At 52.5% G+C, this 17,294-nt stretch overlaps 1 protein-coding gene and 1 long non-coding RNA gene across 23 annotated transcripts in view; one reads left to right on the top strand and one right to left on the bottom strand.

Annotated features, from left to right (window-relative positions):
- Nucleotides 1-17,294, top strand: part of TSPAN9 (tetraspanin 9) — a 199,489-nt gene that overhangs the window by 148,810 nt on the left and 33,385 nt on the right. For 12 of the 21 annotated variants that reach the window (XM_072799403.1, XM_072799392.1, XM_072799401.1 and 9 more), the window contains one exon: nt 13,394-13,564. The exons of the other annotated variants lie outside the window; for them this stretch is intronic. In XM_072799403.1, the coding sequence (XP_072655504.1) occupies nt 13,394-13,564 (171 nt within the window). The remainder of the gene's footprint in view (nt 1-13,393; nt 13,565-17,294) is intronic. 21 annotated transcript variants of the gene reach the window in all.
- Nucleotides 2,250-16,692, bottom strand: LOC140617659 (uncharacterized). Of its 2 annotated transcripts, XR_012017852.1 has the most exons (6): nt 16,377-16,692; nt 13,431-13,524; nt 5,985-7,511; nt 5,452-5,540; nt 4,444-4,659; nt 2,250-4,328 (listed from the first exon to the last, which is right to left on the bottom strand). It is a non-coding gene; the product is annotated as an uncharacterized lncRNA (long non-coding RNA). The 2 variants fall into 2 exon arrangements; XR_012017851.1 differs by having other exon boundaries at nt 2,250-4,659.

Raw genomic sequence — 17,294 nt, 5'->3', positions numbered from 1 at the left:
TGGATCTTCCTTTCCAGCATAGTTCTTATGGGCCTGAGGATGGTGAGCTTTGAAAGTGAAGTGGGCACGGGCTTTCCAGCTGCCAGAATGCCCTGTGCAACCAAGTACCTGCTCCTGGCACACAGGATGCTAGTAAATCCTGTGATATGTGTGCTGTCTACTCTCCAAATGCTTTCTCTCCTGACCCCCAGTTTCCATTATAAGCTTGTTTCTCGTTTTACCATGAGATTTATTTATTTGTTTGCTTTTAAAATCCTCCCAATAGCCAGAGGATATGAAGCCAGTTTAACTTTTTCAAGGGATAAGGCAGCTGGAGTGGTTTGAGGTCTGAGATCATCTGAGGTACTGGGAACCAGAAACATGTCCCCTGCTCTGATTGCCCATTCCCTGCTCCATACCCTTGGTGCCACTGGTCCACAGAATTTTGAACCAGAATAATTCTTTTTATAATTTTTAAAGGTTTTACTTATTTGAGAGAGAGAGAACACATGAGAAGGGAAGGGACAGAGGGAGAAACAGACTCTCTGATGAACAGGGAGCCCGATGCAGGGCTTAGTCTCAGCACCCTGAGATCATGACCGGAGCCAAAGGCAGACGCTTAACCGACTGAGCCACCCACATGCCCCTGAACTAAAAGAAGTCTTAAAGGGCATTAAATCTGGTGGTTTTGAGCCTAGCACATCGCACACATCACATGGGAATGGCCTGGGAAGCTTACATGACAATGGACTTACAGTTCCCACCTGTGGAGATGCATTTTGTTGGTCCGGAGTAGGACTTGGGGAGTGGCTTGGTTAACAAGCACCCCAGGTGATGCTGACATATCCAGTCCTCCCTGAGCCTTGGAATGGTGTTTTAGCAGCCCTGTCCCTGTCCCTTATCAGCCCACAGTTCAGCTCCCGCTTTTCCCCATGGATGCCCGTGGTGGGTGTTCACTGCCTCCTGGGGCTGCTCACTCCCTTCGAGGACATATGTGTTCACGGTAGCTCATTCCTCCTCATTGGCCCCGCTCTGTACCCCAGAGCTACACAGAAAGGTTTCCCTTCCTCGTCACTGTGGCTGGCCTTCTTATGTGGTGACAGCAGTCCCATCCTACCCAGTCTTGTCCTCTGCAGTCTATACACCGTTGCTCCTCCTCATGCTTCTCAGACTCCTTCATCAGCCACAGGAGGAGGGAGAGGAAACTGACAGGGAGGAGCCCATAAGAGGGAGCTGGGAACCCACGTGCTCAGGAACCCCCTCCCTTCCCGCCCACTGGCTGAGGGCAGCAGTCCCCTGTCCCAACTCAACTCGACCACCACTCCTGCCTTTCAATGCTGTTACGTAACATCGGCAGGTTGGCTCATGAACTCCTCTAGCTCCCACAGCCACGTTAAAATTTTAATTTCATAAGCTAACAAGCTCATTAAGTTATGTTATTAAGTAGTATTTGATAAAATACAAAATATACGTGTAAGTTATGAAGGATAAGAGAAGGAACACCCCTGAACTCACCACCCGAACAGGTCCTCACTAGTACATTGCCTCTTGTCATCGTTTGTCCCCCTGTACCCCTGGACTCTCCCCTCAGAGAGGATCCTGACTGCGTTTTTATTGCTCTTCTGCCGTGGTTTTGTGGTGTTGCCACTCATATATATCCCTAAGCAATACATCTATAATTTTGCTTGCGTTTGAGCTGTGTGCAATGGTGGTATGCTATATGTGGCTTTTGGTAGCTTGCCATATTTTTACACAGTATTATGTTACTAAGATTCATCGTGTCATGTTTGTAGCTGCAGTTCACTCATTTTCCCCATCTTTGTAATATTTCATTGTGCAACTATAGTCTGTCCTTTGTTACCTGCTCTGGCCATCAGGGGCAACCTGCTGTGAGTGTTTTGACCCATTTCTTAAGGGCATGTGCCTAGGAGTGTCTCCAGGGCATATCCCTAAGTGTGGACTTGCTGGCTTATGGGGCAAGGACAGTGTCATCTTTTGAGAACGATCAGATCTCAAAGAAAGCAAAGGGCCATCCTACTGGTCCTACTGGCTAGGATTGGTCGGGTGTGGTTTTCTCTGCTGGGGTCCTGGGGTAGAGAGGCTGTGCAGATTAGCAGCCTGGTGTCTGCAGGGGCTAATTCCAAAGCCAATGGCACGAGCCAGGTTCCTTCAGGCAGCCCCAGGTCTGAGCCCACAGCAGGCTGCAGAGAACAGCAGTTACTTCACAACAGAGCAAGGATGAATGGAGTGTGTGAGCGTGCACACACGTGTGTGTGTGTGTGTGTGTGTATGTCTGAGATGTTCTCACAGATCTAATTTACTGCTCCGCTTTCCCATCCTGGAGCCTCTGCCAAATGCCTATAAAAAAGATGAAATATTTAGCTAAGATCGGGGAGGGAAGGATCAAGGCAGTCTTTTGCATTAGCCGTGGTGTTGAAAAGGTAGTTTGGGTAATTTCCTTCTATACCACCCCAGATTTAAATCCTGGCTATCCTTCTGCATCTTCCTTATTATATTCGATGGTCTGAACGAAATCTTTCTGTCCCTAGTTTCAGGTGCCTTACGTTCCTCTGAATTTCTCAGTACCATGTAACGTCTGCATTGTAGTTGAGACTGCAGTGCTTCCTGCCTGATGAGTTGGTTCTCTTACAGATGTGTCTCCTCCCCTCAGCCAGATCATCAGTCCTTTGAGGGCAAGCCCTTTGTCTCCCAGTCCATGGGGGACAAAGCCCCGGGCACAGTGGTGGGTACTCAGTATTGTCATTAATTGACTCATTAATTGACTGGATCGACTTCAGCCACATATGCATGAGTTGGGTGACAGGCTATGTTGTCATTCCCATTCTTGACTCCGTAGCCCCCTCCCCAAATACCATTCCCTAAGCCAGACTTCTGGGAGGTTGAGATACTTTTTTTTTTTTTTTTTAAGATTTATTTATTTATTTTAGAGAAGAAGAGAGAAAGAGGGAGGAAGGGAGGAGGTGGAGAGAGGCAGAGGGAGAAAGAATCTCAAGCAGACTCCCCACTGAGCATGGAGTCCAACACAGGGCTTGATCCCATGACCCAGACGGAGATCATGCCCTGAGCTGAACTCAAGAGTCAGCGCTTAACTGACTGAGCTTCCCAGGCACCTGGGAGGTTGAGATACTTTATGGGGCTTTTCACTTCTTTGTGCAGAGGAGGGGTCAGTTGTAGAGCAGGGCTGCAGGCAGGGTGGAGTGTGGAGCAGAGTGCACTGTTCCCAGCACTCACTCTGGGACCAGCCACTGTTTGCTGTGCACAGCCGTGCTGGTGAGGCTCGGAGAAGGGTGCAATCCTGGCAGGTCTTCAGAAGAGAAAAATATCACTGCAGTCTCCCATGTTTTCTTGGGCAGCAGGAAAAGGTAGTATAGCAGATAAATAACCTCAGGCGTCATAAGTATAGATGAGTGGATGAAGGAATGAATGGATCAAAGGGAGAATGAATGAATGAAAGAGCACATGAACAGCATGCTGTTATAGAAAGAATCTGGAGACTCAGGTGTGCATCCCAGCCCTTTCCTTCCAATTTGTGGGATGTTGGAAAAATCACCTAAAGCTTTCTTAGTTTCCTCATCCATAAAATGGGACAAAAGTATGTACTTCCCCAGGGTGGCCCAGAAGACCAAAATAAATTATGTCTGTAAGCATGCCTAGTCCCCTCGAAGTTATGACTAACATAACCAGGATCTGGGGATTGGCAGGACTGGGTGTGACGGGCCCATGCGTGTGATTTTCCCCATTGAGGGGGTTGTAGTCAGCGAAGTGCCCACTGCCTCCCATCTCCCAGCCTCTGGTCATTGCTGGCTGTTTGCAGATGGAGAAGATGGCACCCCTGGGAGCTGGGTTTGCACTGCAGCCAGAGTGCTGAAAACTATTGCTTTCTCGTGTGTGAAGGCTGCTGGTTGGCTGCACCTTCCGAGTTTACTCGGCCGGGGGAACAGGTGTCAATCTGATTAGCTTTGGGGAGTTTGGCCTAACTGCTGCAGCCGCATTTAACTTGGGGGAGACCAGCCATGCCTCTCAGAGACTTGCTAAGGCCATGTCTCAATTGTCAGGGAGCTGCTGGAGTCAGAGAGGGGTGGAGGTACCGGACCCAGCCTCCCCCAATTACTTGATTCTTATGACTTGAGGCTGTGACCTTCCCCGGGGATGAAGACACATCCTGCAGCCTGTCTGTCCCTTTAGTGTCTTCTGCAAGCCTGTGGTATTGCAAGATCAGGGTGCCCCAAGTCAGAAGACCTGAGTGCGAATCCCCATCTCTGTCTCCTTGGCAGCAGCTCTGTGACTTTGAATGAGTTGTCTGGCGTCTCTGAGCTTTACCCTCCTCCCTGGTAGAGAGAAGATAGTAATACCTCAAGGGAGGGATGCAATAATACAATATTATCATTTATAGGGTGCCAGCTGCTTGGCAAACACTTAACAAACATAATTTCAGCAGCAGACCTGAGAGAGAAGTGGTGTGGACCTCCGTTTTACAGAGGAGGCAGCTGCAGCTCAGAGAAGTTGGGTGACTTGTCCCAGGTCACACAGCTGGTGATTGCAGAGTTACCCAGCTGTTGCCTGTGCTCTTCACCACCGACATGTTGCTTCTCTCAGTAAATAAGATGATATGTGAAGAGCGTCTGGCATGCAGTTGGCTGGCTCTGAATCAGACATGGCCTGTGGTATTTACAGAGAGATTAGCTGAGGCTTTCTGGGACCGGAAAAAAACGGGGTGGGGGTAGAGGAGAGACTCATAAGCCTGGGTGTGTGCTCCCCAACCCTTGTAGGGGAATCATCTGTGAGTCTAGGCCTTGGCATATTTTTGGTAGAAGACTGAGGACTCTTTCCCAAGCTTAGCAGGAGGTGGAGGGCTGCTAACAATATGCAGGGAACATTTGAGAAGTATCATACAGATAGAGTGCTGCCCGTGGGGGGCACCAGATTGTCCAACAGACAGGGGAGGGCACCCATGCATGAAGCAGCAGCTGAAGGACAAGAGCAGCATAGTATAAGTGTTGCCACGGACGACACAATCAGGGAGGGCTCCCTGGAGCAGGTGTGACCACTCTTGAAGCATGAGTGGAGTGTGCCAGGAGAGGGAAGGGGCTGAGGCCATGAGGTGTGTCGAGGTGGGGTGCATCTTGAATCGGGGCTGAGGGCTCATTGTATTATCCTAATCAACCTTGTCTCCTTCATTCTAAGGTATTCATATTGGCTGCTCAAGTAGGAAGCCAATGACACAGATAGTTCTGGGACCTTGCCTCCTTGTTGCTCACCATCAAAGACAGGCTGATGCCTGCTTTGGTGAAATGTGACTTACAAAGCCCTCTGTAAAACCATGAGCAGCAGAGAAGGCTCTGGTCTCTGCATTTGGCCTCAGAGCAGGGAGGGACCTCACACTGGCTGACGCCCTCCTGCCAAAGACACTCCCTGAACTGGACTGCCAGAGCCAGCTAGGCTGTGTCTCACCTGAGGAAGGTTCCCCTCTGTGGGGCTCCTAGTCTCGCACAGACCTCTGGCCTCCTCGGTGGGTTGGAATCAGAACCTGATTGATCTCTCTGGAACGAATGGCAGTTTCATGGCTTAGGGTTTCACTTTCTGGAAGTGTCCTAGATCCCTAGTCTCAGAGAGGGCAGGGACGGTGTACCCTCCATTTCCAAAGCCAAGAGTGGACATTAGTGCCCCCTCCCAATCCCAGCAGCTGCCCTACATCTACACAGCCAGCTGTTGCCTGCTGTGGAAGGGCATTACTGCCACCATCTGCAGCTCATCCCCTTGTATGAACTTAGCAAACAGCCTTTTTAATCATGTTTATGAACTTGGCATACATTTGCCACAGGTTGGGTTCCTGTGATGACAAAGGACTTGGCAGTAAAGCCAGCAGGTTGGGCTTCAAATTCTCAGCCTCACTGGGGACCCCTCCCCTGGTTTCCTCTGTCTTCCCACTTTCCCACCTCTCCCCATCCCCTTCCTCAAGAAGTCAAGAATATTCCCAGTTTTACCTGATGCTTACAGTTTACACTGTGCTCATTTCTCCTGTAGAGAAGATGTATTTTTCTCATTTTGCAGGTAAGAAAACAGAGTGATTGGCCTAAGGCTGGTGGGTAGAAGTAGCTGAGCTGAGCTTCGAACCCATGTCCTAAGGCTGCATCTTTTGCTTTTCTCACTTTGTTGGACTCTCTCAATTTGGCCTGCATGACTCACTCCTTCCCTTGGGCAGTGCTGGGCAGTCCCTTGTGCCCCATCCCCCAGGACACGTGGGGCTGAGCATAGTCTATCACTGTAGAGGGCAGTGGGGCAGCCTGCTTCGTGCTGGCTTGTGGCTTTTGTTTTTTGCCACAACGCCCTTCGTGAATGTCATGGAGTTATCAGAACTGGATCCTTCACTTTGCTAGCAGGAATCCTGAGCCCTGAAAATTATGCCCTTCTCCAGAACACAATGGTGGGTCTCTGATGTCTCCTGGGAACAGCCTGGGGTTGGGACTTCTAGGTTTACACCCAAAGCCAGCCATCCTTTTATCCCCTGTCCTGGGGCAAAGTCACATGCCCTCATTTCCCCATTCAAAGGATGGGGGTGACGGTTATCATGACTTCAAACCTCAGTCCCCAGCGAGGCCGTGTGGCGGTGCATTGGGAGACGTCAGCTGAGGCCATTTTGACCACAGCAGCAGACGGACAGCTTGGTGGTTAGCTCCTGGGGAAAAGTAGGCCACCGGTGGCCACCAGCCCCTGGGCATGCAGGCTGCGCACAATAAATGGTGGCAGGCTGTGGGTCTGGCCCTTTTGCCAGTGTCATGCCTTCATCCCCAAGGTGTTTCCTGCTGCATCTTCTCTCTCGTTGTTCCAAAGGTATCATATCATACTCCCTGAAGAAGCTCCGGTAATGGAGTAGGGAGTTTCTCCACAGTCGCCCACATGGCAGGACGTGGCTAGAATTAGATCCAGGGGCTCCCAATTCATCCTGTGATCCTAGGAGCCTCCTTTTTTCCAGGCCTGACCCTGTCATGCTGGGAGGGAAAGGAAGGCGCAGCCCTGAGCTCAGCAGGCAGCTGGGATGGGGGCTGTGTGACAGGGCCACACTTACCCAGAACGCTGCCTCCCTGCCCCAAACTTCTCATCTGCGAAGGGGCACACTGGAGCACTTCTATGGAGGAACACTACCCCTACCCCTCTTGGTTTTCATTTTTATCCCCGTTGATATGATCGCTGTGGCTGTGTTTCCCTAGCACCTCTGTGGGTGAGGAGTGTCTGCCATGGGAGTCGCCTCATCAAGGCTCCAGGTCTGAGTGTGATGCCCATGAGCTGACTCAGAGATGGGGGGGCGCTCTTTTTAGCCTTTTCAGAGTAGCAGGAGTGGCTGCTGAAAATCTGCTGGCTCTGCTGAGCATCTACTTGATCTGAAGTGGAGAGAAGTTAGTTGTCTAGGTGAGCATGGGCCGCGGTGTGGCTGAGGCTGAAACCCAGATGTTCCGGTTTGTCTTCTGCTGCCCTGGACTTGGCCTTGGGGTCATTGAGAGCTTCCACAGCATCTGGTGGAGGGGAGCAGAGGGAGAGAAGGAGGGAAGCCGCTAGGAGTTTGGAAGTTGTAAAGTGGAATCAAGGCAAGAGAATCCTGATTATATTAGAGTGTGCGAAGAAGGAAGGCATCCCTGGCATCATAGGTACAAAGTGGGGCCAGGTATTATGAAATGGCTCCCTGTTTCCTTCCAGCTTCTCATTGTGGAAATTTTCAAACAGGTCCAGAAATAGGTCAGTGTAAGAAACCCTCATGTACCCATCACCCAGCTTCAGTGGTCTCCTGCTCCCCTCCTTGTTTGCCTTGTGGAATGTTTAAAAGTGGATGCCAGGTAGCCTATCATTTCACACGTCTACTTTTTGAACCCTTTAAGGGGCGTGTTTGGATGCTGAGGTGTGGGTGGTATGGACAGGGAGGGGGAAAGAGCTGCCCCAGGAGGACCATGGTCCTCTGGGAAGTGGACAGTCCACAGGAGCCAGAGCTCAGCCCCAGGGTACATTTCCTGTCACCTCCACTCCCTGCCTCTTCACTGGTGAACCCCATAACCCTCGTTCATTGAGTGCTTGCTGTGTGTCAGCACTTCCCATGCTTTGCCTCACTGAAGCCGCACAGTGGGCCTCTGGAGATGACTCTGTCAGCATTCCCATTCTGTGGATGTGGAATGGAGGCTCAGGGAGGTCGGGCCATGGCCTAAGCTCATATAGCTGGGCAGCAAGGAAGCCAGGATGTGAATCCAGGCTGCAGGCCCCCAAAGCTCTTGTCTTGTGTGTTGTCACACTGCCTTTGATAGGCGTTGAGGTGAAGCACATACTTCAGAATTCCTTTCTACCTGGCCCCTGTGTGGCTTTTGGGGGTGGTCCAGTGTTTTGCCTGGAAAGAGGTCTCCCCTGCCCATTAAAAGGCTTGTTTTCACGCTTAAGGGGGATATTTGATCCATCTCTTCTGCCAGATGGGCCGGCGGCATCTTTCCCCTCCTGCCTGTGTCTGGGCTGGTTGGACTCCTCTGTCTGGCCCTGGGATGCCACTGACATGGTGGGAAGTAGAGCAGGAGGAGGCTCTGGACTTCCAGGCATCAGCAAGTTGCCAGCCTTTAGAGAAGGGAATGGGGAGGCATCTGAGCCACAAGGCTGTGTCTTAGGATTGGTTGATGGTTTTCCCCTCTTGGTAGCTACAGTGGTGGCCTGCATTGGCCTTTCTATGGGGGTTGGTGGCAGGGTTGGGGGCAGTCTAGGCCACCCAGCCCCCAGTCATCTCTCCTTCCCACTGCTCTGTTGCATTAGAACTGAGCCATCTACAGGAGCTGGGATCTCCTAAGTAGTAGAGAGATCACACATTTAGCTTCCTGCTACCTTTTGAAGCTTACTCTGGCACTGAATTTTTTTCTTGTCTTCCAGGGAGGAAGAGTCATTGGGTCCATTCCTCTGCTCTCCCACTGATAACCCTTAAAGGATAAGTGTCCTGCTTGCAAAGTGTACCTGATGGGAAGACCTCCTTTTGAATGCCATCCTGCAGTTGAGCATAATAGCATTATAGTTCAGTATCACTGGTGTCTTCCTCTTTCCTCCCCAACTCCCAGTTTGGGTGCTCTGCATATCCGGCCATTCGGTAGCATCCATGGTGGCAACTCTTGTTGCTTGTTGAGTTCCTATAGGTGTGTGGCCCTACGATGAGTGCCTCACCTGGTTTGTGTGGGGACCCTGAAAAGTACTCATCCTAGTTTCCTGTTCTAATTCCAGAGCAGCTGAAACTGAAGCTAAAAGAGGTTAAGTCACTTTCTCAAGGTCACACAGCTGGTATCTGAGGGTGTAGGCACTTATAGTCAGGGACGTCTGGCTTCAAATCTGGTGTTCCCAACGCTGCCCCTTGCCTGTCTCTACGGTACTAAGTATTAAATATGAGCGTAATAATTAAACTCTGTGATGGAATGTAGATTTGATATAACAATAATACTGAAATGGCATGGACGTTTGAGAATTGTGGCTTACTGGCTGTTGCTGTAATTAGGTTTGTGTAAGAAGAAGTATTAGTGATCAATAAGCGTGAGGAAGAATGCATAGTGTCACTAGTCATCAAAAAAAAATCCAAATTGTGATGATAATACGATGCTGTTTTCGTTTGTTTCCAATGTGCCTTGATTTTCAAACCGATCATTGCCAGTGTGATGCAGCCCTACAACTCAGAGCTGCAGGGAGCGTAAGGTGCTGCACTCTTTGCACTAGACAACTTCACAGAGAAGTATGGAGAGCCTTAAAATCGGCCCGTCCCCTGACCAGTAACTGTGCTTCTGAGAATCCACTCTGAGAAAATGATCAGAAATGCTGTCAGATATATTATGCGTGAGTGTATTCATTAGAGAGCGATTTGTAGTCAAGGAGAATTAGAAACAACTTGAGCGTCTTACAGCAGGGGAATGGTTAAACCAACTATGCTGCATCTAGGGGTGAGCAACTTTGGGGAATCATTATATATGCTGGGAGGAACATGTTCGCTATATAGTGTACTTCGCACGCTGTCAGATGTACTCTTTGGTGTATGGTTCTGAGCTCTGCCAAACACAGCCAGTCACGTCACTACCACCACATAACATGAACTTCAGTGAGGAGGAATAGTTCGCTACAGCAAATGCCTAGATCTTTAAGAACATGTGTGTGTGTGTGTGTGTGTGTGTGTGTGTGTGTGCGTGCGCGCCCACATAGGACCAGAAGGGCATCACGGAACAGAGATCAAGTGCAATGGTCAAGGAAGAATGGGCGGCATGATTTTTAAACCAATGTTTTCCTTCTGAGTCTTGGTTTCTTGCCTGTAGAATGGTGACATTGGGCCCTGGAGCTGTGACCAGCACGCTCAGCCCAGTCCTGGTCCATTTGGGGGGTGTGGCTCCGGGCCTGTGACAGGCCCTGACCTTGGGTGGAGGTGCTGGCCTTGGGGTGAGCCCAGTGGGGCTGGGGAGGCGGGCGGCGCTGCCAGCCTGGGGCTCTGCTGTGTCACTGGGCTCAGTATAGAACGGAATGCTGCTAGCTGGGGCCGTGTCCTGATGAAGAGCAGTGGAGGGCAGAGGCCTCTCCCCTGCCCCCTCCTCACGGCCTCTGCCAGGCAGCTGCTTGGAGTCAGGGCTTCAGCATGCAGGGGGCTGCTAGCTTGGGAGGAGGCTGTCCTCCGTTCTCCTGGGCTGTGAGTAGTCCGAATCAAGAGAGAGAACCTTCTGCCATCCTGCCCTCTTGCCCTCTCCCTGTCCCCCCTGGTGTTCCAGACCACCTTTGGGAGTCTTCCTCTCAGGCTCCCTCAGGCCCCTGGAGCGGCCTTATTATTGCTTTGATCCCAACAGGACCACTCCTTAGCAGGCAGGGAGAAGCCTGCATAGGACACTGGCCCTGGCGCTTAGGAGCTGCTGATTCAAAGCCCGAGCCAGGGTGGGGAGGAGACAGGGCATGGGAGGGGATCTGCCACCTGCCATTGCCTGGATTGGGGCAGGCATGCCTCCTGCCCAGTGGCCTGGTGCCCTGGGATTGCACTCAGCCTGCCCCTCAGCACCCAGCTTCCTTTCCCACCTGTCCTAGCAGCCAGCGAGGGCACCTCCTGTTCTATAGGTGAGGAACAGCTCTCGGGAGTGGGATGTGGACTGCTCAAGCTCCCCCTGTCGGTTCCGGGCAGAGTCCCCAGTGCCCAGGTGTTCTCTTCCCCTGCCCCCCTTGCCTCCCAAGTCCCCAGGACGAGGACTGTCCCTGCCCTTTTCTGTGTGTTCAGCTGATGGCCCAGGACCACACAGAGCATGCAGTGGACAAGCCAGGGCTCTGACAGTCAGTGGGGCTTGCCTATGCTCTGGGTGCAGGGACAGAGCTGTCATGGTGAGCCCCAGCTCCACTCTGGATGTACTGTGAGGTCTGGGTGAGCACTCCCTAGGCCTGGGCACCCAGTGACTATGCTTGTGATCTCCAAGGACCCTTTGTGCTCACTCCTCTCCTTGCAAGATTCCCAGTAACACTGACTATTGGGTGTCTCATGTCCCTCTATAGTCACTGCTCCCCATACCCTGTATGCGTCTGCTGTCGCCCAAAAGTAAAGGGTTCTTAGAGGCAGGGCATCCAAACAGGAACTCTGTAGGAGGATGGAGAGTCCCCGGGTCTCAGCACAGCCTTGGAATCAGCCTTAGAAAGTCTGGGTTTGGGTGCATGGGCATTTTGGGGGGATGGGGCTCGGGATGGGCCTTAAAACCCCAAGTAGAAAAGATGACTCAGTATGGAGGCATCCCTCAAGCCTGTCCTTCTCCCTACATTGCTGTGTGGTGGTTGGTTTCCACATTTCCTCTTGTGTTGGTCTGACCCACTGTGTTTCCACCCCACCACCCAGCATTTGTGGGGCATCTGCTGTGGGCCAGGCACACACTGGGCCTCTGCTCCTACTACCTTGTTAAGTTTCCATTACACCCCTAGGCGGCAGGGCTCTGTGGTCCTTCCTTTTGCACACAGGAGGTTCAGAGTAGCTCTGGTCACACCAGCTCTGTCTGGCTGGCGGCGCTTACTTCCCGCAGGGTTGCTCCACGCCCCTCGTCCCCAGCCAGCTGAGCCTTGAGCTGAGGAGATAGGCCATTGGCTAAGCTGCTTAGTGCAGGACCAGATCGCAGCCAAGACAGTGTCAATCCTGGGCATCAGGGGACGGGGTTGTGGGGGGAGAAGCCAGGCTTCAGGCCCCGCCTCTGCTGCCCGCTCCAGCTCCCTCTTTGTGGGCCCCCCTTGCCCAGATTTGGCTGAAGAGGGACATGAACACCCCATTGCTTTCTTGTCTTCTCTGATACAGGTTTCCAGGCTGGCACAGAGCATGACCCTGTGGACTACAATGGGTGGAGGGATGCAGGAGGTACCTGGGTTCAAGGCCACTGCCTTCAATAAGCCTTCTATGATTGAGTTACCACTGCCAGCCATCAGGGGTCTCCTCTGTCCGCACAGGCCCTCTGTTCCCACACTCCTGGGAACCCAAAGCTTAGTGGCCAGGTGTTGGCCAGTCAGTCGAAAGCACTGTGGCCTGTTTGCTGTGCCCTCCCACCTTGCTTACTGTGCACTGCTGGGTGTAAGCTTTAGCAGCAGAGCCTGTCTCGGGCACTTTGCCCCGCACATGTACTCCGAGGTGACAGATGCTTCAGGGACATGGTTGTTTACCCCAACAGCCTGCTTGGAGGCAGGGAGATTACTTTGTGACTCAACTTTCTTGACCCAAACTCCTGTCCGCTGTCCATGAGACCCAGCCACAGGGACCCTGGGTTCCATGGATGGGTGAGTCTAGGTGGGTCTCATCCTCCCCATGGCCTTCTTTTCTCTCCCTGAACCTCCATAGCACCTCAACTGTTCCCACAAAGAGGTGTTTGGAAGCCCTGCCTGCCGCCTCCCGGCCCCCACCGGGGAGGAGGCCAGGTGCTGCCAGCCATAGCCCTGGAGCTGGGTCCCAGTACTCCTAGCCCTCCCCAGAGGGAGGCACAAGGTACAAAGATGGGGACCGGAGAGGCTGCTGGAGGTGTGTGCTGGGACTTCTGCAGAGCTCCTGGCAATGTCCACTTTGGGTGAAGGCACTCTTGCACCGCCCATGCCCTGTTGATCCCTGTGCTGTAGGCAGACGACGAGCATCCGTGGCAGCAGGTCCCACCAGATGGTGAGCCCCCCCGTGGCTCCCGCGAAGGGGACCATCTGGTTGATGGGATCTTTAGTCATGGGTGTGAGAGCCCGAGTAATGGAGGAGAAAGGGTTAGTGGAGCCAAATCTTACTGGAGTTCTATGGCAGAGAGGGGAGGATGTGGGGTTCACTAGGCTTGCACTGCCTAGCCAGGCTCTGGAATGTTCTCACTGGGAGAGTGGCTGGGCTCTTACTCCCTTTCCTGAGGACGGTTGACCTAGCTTTGTCTCTCAGTATCCAGCACCATGCTTTTGGAGCTTCATGGACCTACCTCTGCCAAATCTCCCTCCCTCATGGCGCCTTAGCTTCTCTGCTCCATGGCATCCAGGCTTCTGGGGAAGACACATCTGTGTGCTGCTGTGTTCCTGGGATGGAGGGAGGAGAACAGACTTCACTGAGTCCCAGGTACCATCCATACACCCCTCCAGCCCCTGGCAGGCACTGTTCCTCTGCCTCTCACTGGCAGCGTCTGGTTCTGGAACTCAGCACCACTCTGATCGGACCGTCCTGAGGCGGCCAAGCGAGCAAGCAGATGCCTGGACCGAGGCACGTTTCTTGCACCTGCTAGCCGGTGGAACAGCCCTGGAAGGTGCCAGGCCCATTTCCAGTTCTCAGGCTGCTGCCAAAGGGAGGTGGCTAGGGGGTGCAGGAAGGACAGACGGATGTCCTCAGAACCGTTCCTGGGCTTCCACCCTTAAAATGGCAAAGGAAAGTTGACTGTTGGCAAGAGAGAGAAGTTTTTCAGTCTTGTTTTTCTCAAACCACTTTTGAATGTTCCAGAAGAGGGGAGCCAGTTGAGTGGAAGCCTCGCTGTGTTAGAGGGAAGGGATAAGACAGTGCGGGTTTGCCCTTGATTTGCCCTATGACCATGGATTGCTCTCTGGGCCCCTGCCACCTGTAACTGGGTAGGAAAAGGGCTGCCCGCTCTCCGTCTTCCCCACTTGGCTTCCTTGCCACATGCTGGCTGCCAGAATGGTCAAAAGAGGGGTGATGGAGGCTTCGGCTGCATCTGCCGGCCCCCAAACATCCTTTTCTCGTGGCACCAAGGTGCGGTGGGAGGGGCCAGGATGTGTTGCTGGCATCAGGACCGATTCTGTGCCTGTCTTGTGTACTTTTGTGATTGGTGGGGGACTCTGGGTTTGTGTACTAGAGATTCTGCTGGGCAGGCTGGAGCATTGTCCTCAGAGTCCAGGGAAGATGGGAGCTGCCCACCCCCACCCCGGACCTCTTCCCAGGCCTCTGATAAGCTCATTACAGCCACCCTGGGGATGGGAGGACTATGTGGCAGGAGGGCCTGAATCCAGGTTACCCTTTGGGAGTGCTTCTTGGAGTGGCCAGGGGAGAAGGCGTGTGGACATCTGGCAAAATGTCCCATTTGAAAGGTTTGGGATCCTGAGTCTATTCCCCTCTCAGTGCCAGGGAACAGTAGCCCAGTTGTTCCAAACCCCTGTCATCTGGGTCAGTGCACCCATGTCCTTCCTGACTATGACCCTTCAATTTCTGGGCCTTGTAACGGCCTGATTTGGGGCAGGGCAGAGCCAAACTAGAATTGGTGGCTGTTCAGAACAACCCTGGCACCTCCCCCATTCCCCTCTACAAGTGCTGCTGGCCATCCCGGTCATAGATGGCTGTGGGACTTGGTGGTGAGTGTCTCCCTCTTCCTGGGGGCAGAGGTGAAGAGGCTGAGCCTGCTCTGGGGGCAGTGGAGTCCTAGGCGAAGTGAGGGCAGCTTCCAGGATAGCAGTCTGCAGCGTGTTTGTGGCTCCGGGGTGATGGTAATCTGGAAAGAGCATGGTCCTGGCAGAATGGGTGGAAGGAAAGGTGTGGGCTTGCCCAGAGCAAAGAAGAGGAGTGCTGGGCTCATAGAAGGTGCTCAAGAAATGGGGATTGCTTGGGGTACTGCTTCCCTTGTGGACAGCCCTCTGGGCTGTTGGTCTCCCACTGCTGGCTCCCAGACTTACAGAGAAGCTCCTTTGCTGCCTTGCAGAAATGCCCCCTGCCTCTTCCGGCCCCACTGCCCCTTGGCTTCTGTGGCTAGAATGGGGCAGTGGGCACCTTCAGGGCATGCATGCCAGTGGAGCAGCGTGGCTGCTGGAGGATGCTGGGGTGACTTGACAGCAAACCTGTATTCCTTCCCCCTCCTGCACACCTGCTTGGCCTCTGCACATGAGAGCAACAGCCCCTTGATTGTAATCAGGGAGCAGATGGCTCCTGAATGCCTCTTTCCTGACCTGTCCGTCCCCAGAGATTTTGACGAGCAGTCCCTCACTTGGCCAGTCGCACCCCGTAGTTACTTTTGTGGTAATTACTCCTTCAAGGTGCTGCACCTCCCTGTGGCACACACTCTACTTCACTTTGACATTGTCCTCCTTTTCAGCACGGACCGAGGGCTGTTGTTCCTCGTGGGACATGGGGTCATCATGATGGCCAGGCCTGGCAGTGTGAGTGCATGAACATGGGCTCTGGAGGAGGATTGCGTGTAGCCGGTCTTTGGAGATAAGATCCCACTCTCTTTCTTTGATTTTTGAGATGTTGTGATCTCCTGGTTTTTCTTCTGCTTCTTGGCTTTGTCCACAGCTGCTTCTTGCTTTGACCGGATATCCCTGAAAATTGCACCTTTGGTCTTTCCTCCCTCTTGTCTTTCTCTCTCCCTGGGCAAAGTTGTCTAGCCTCTTGGTTTTAGCTACAAAGTCTGAGAATAACATCTTACATGTGCTTTGTAGTTTATCGTGCATCTTTATATGTGTTACGCTTGCTCTTTACAATAGGCTTGTAGAATTGGATGATCAAACTCAGGCCCAGCATGCTTAAGCCACAGTTTGTTTGGTTACACTCTTGAGGCTCCAGAGTACGTGGTTAAAGCATGTCTTCTGATGCCGGGTCTGCAGCCTGCCCTTACCACACGTCCCGCTGCCTTCTGGTGTCTCCATATGCTCCTTCCCCTGGTGTCTCAAACTAGTTTTGTCTTCCTGCTTCAAAAGCCCTCCATTGTCCTCTATTTGGTTTGGTAATAGGTCCCACCACCTGCCCAGCTCTTAGACCCAAAACCCCACCTGCCTCCTCCCCACCTGTCCTGTGCCTGTCCTTTTGTACTGCCATTTCCCTCCGTCAGGACTCCTTCAACCCTTGTGTGCTCATTGGTTCTTTCCTGACCTTCCTATACCCGGTATCTCTTAGATCCTTTGATTCACAACTACTAGATGATTCTTTCCAGTACCTGAACCATGTTAACAGCCCTTCCACTCCTGTGTAAGGTACCACTGCTATCACCATCACTTGGAAATCAGCAGAGACCGTGCTCTCCCCATCTTCATCACCTGGACCTCCCAAACTGGAGTCACTTTTAATGACATCAGGCAACCTGTGGACTACCTTTCCCAGTCTCTGTTTCCCCGGTCACACTTCCTGGGTGGCCCTCAGGAAGCTCAGATGTCATTTCCTGTTCTGCTTCCTTCCTGGTTGCTGTGTGACTCATGTTTCCTTCCTGCCCATGGTTCTCTCCATACCAATTATCTGTACACATTAGGAGCCCATCCCCTTCTCCTTGAAGATTCCATCTCAACTGCCTTCTTCCCTGAAACCTTCCCTAACTCCTCCAGGTAGAACCTCTGAACTCCTTTCACATTCTCTCTCTCCTGCAGTCCTTACTACTTTTCACTCACGCTGGGTTATTTATGTGCGCATCTGATGCTCCTGTGGGCAGAACCACACCTGGTTTATCCACGAAGTGACTATGGATTATGGTTAGTGGCTATTTGCTGCCCACCTCCCACCTAACAGGCACTGTCCTTGGGGTTCACCTATGTTATTTGGTTTAATTCTCCGATCATACCTACATAGAAGATAGCCTTATCCTTATTTTGTAAATGAGGGAACGGCCCCCGAGAGGTTAGGTGATTTACTCAAAGCCTCCAAGTGAGTGGTGGAGCTAGGATTTGAACTCTGGATGCCTGACTCCAAAGCCTGCATGCGTTCCTCTCTCACTGTGCCTCGTTGGTGAGTGGTGTTGACTGCTTACATGGCACGTGGGGTGGGGCTACCCAAGCCAGGTAAGCCGCTCATCTATTGGGATTTGCCACAGCCGGCCGGCTGTGAAGGTCCTAGGTGCTCCAGCTTCCCTGCTTCCTTTACTGGC

This window comes from Canis lupus, chromosome 25, assembly GCF_048164855.1.
Source record: "Canis lupus baileyi chromosome 25, mCanLup2.hap1, whole genome shotgun sequence".
Taxonomy (NCBI): domain Eukaryota; kingdom Metazoa; phylum Chordata; class Mammalia; order Carnivora; family Canidae; genus Canis; species Canis lupus.
Note: the sequence above shows the minus strand (reverse complement) of the source record. Positions and strands in the feature narration are given on the sequence as shown.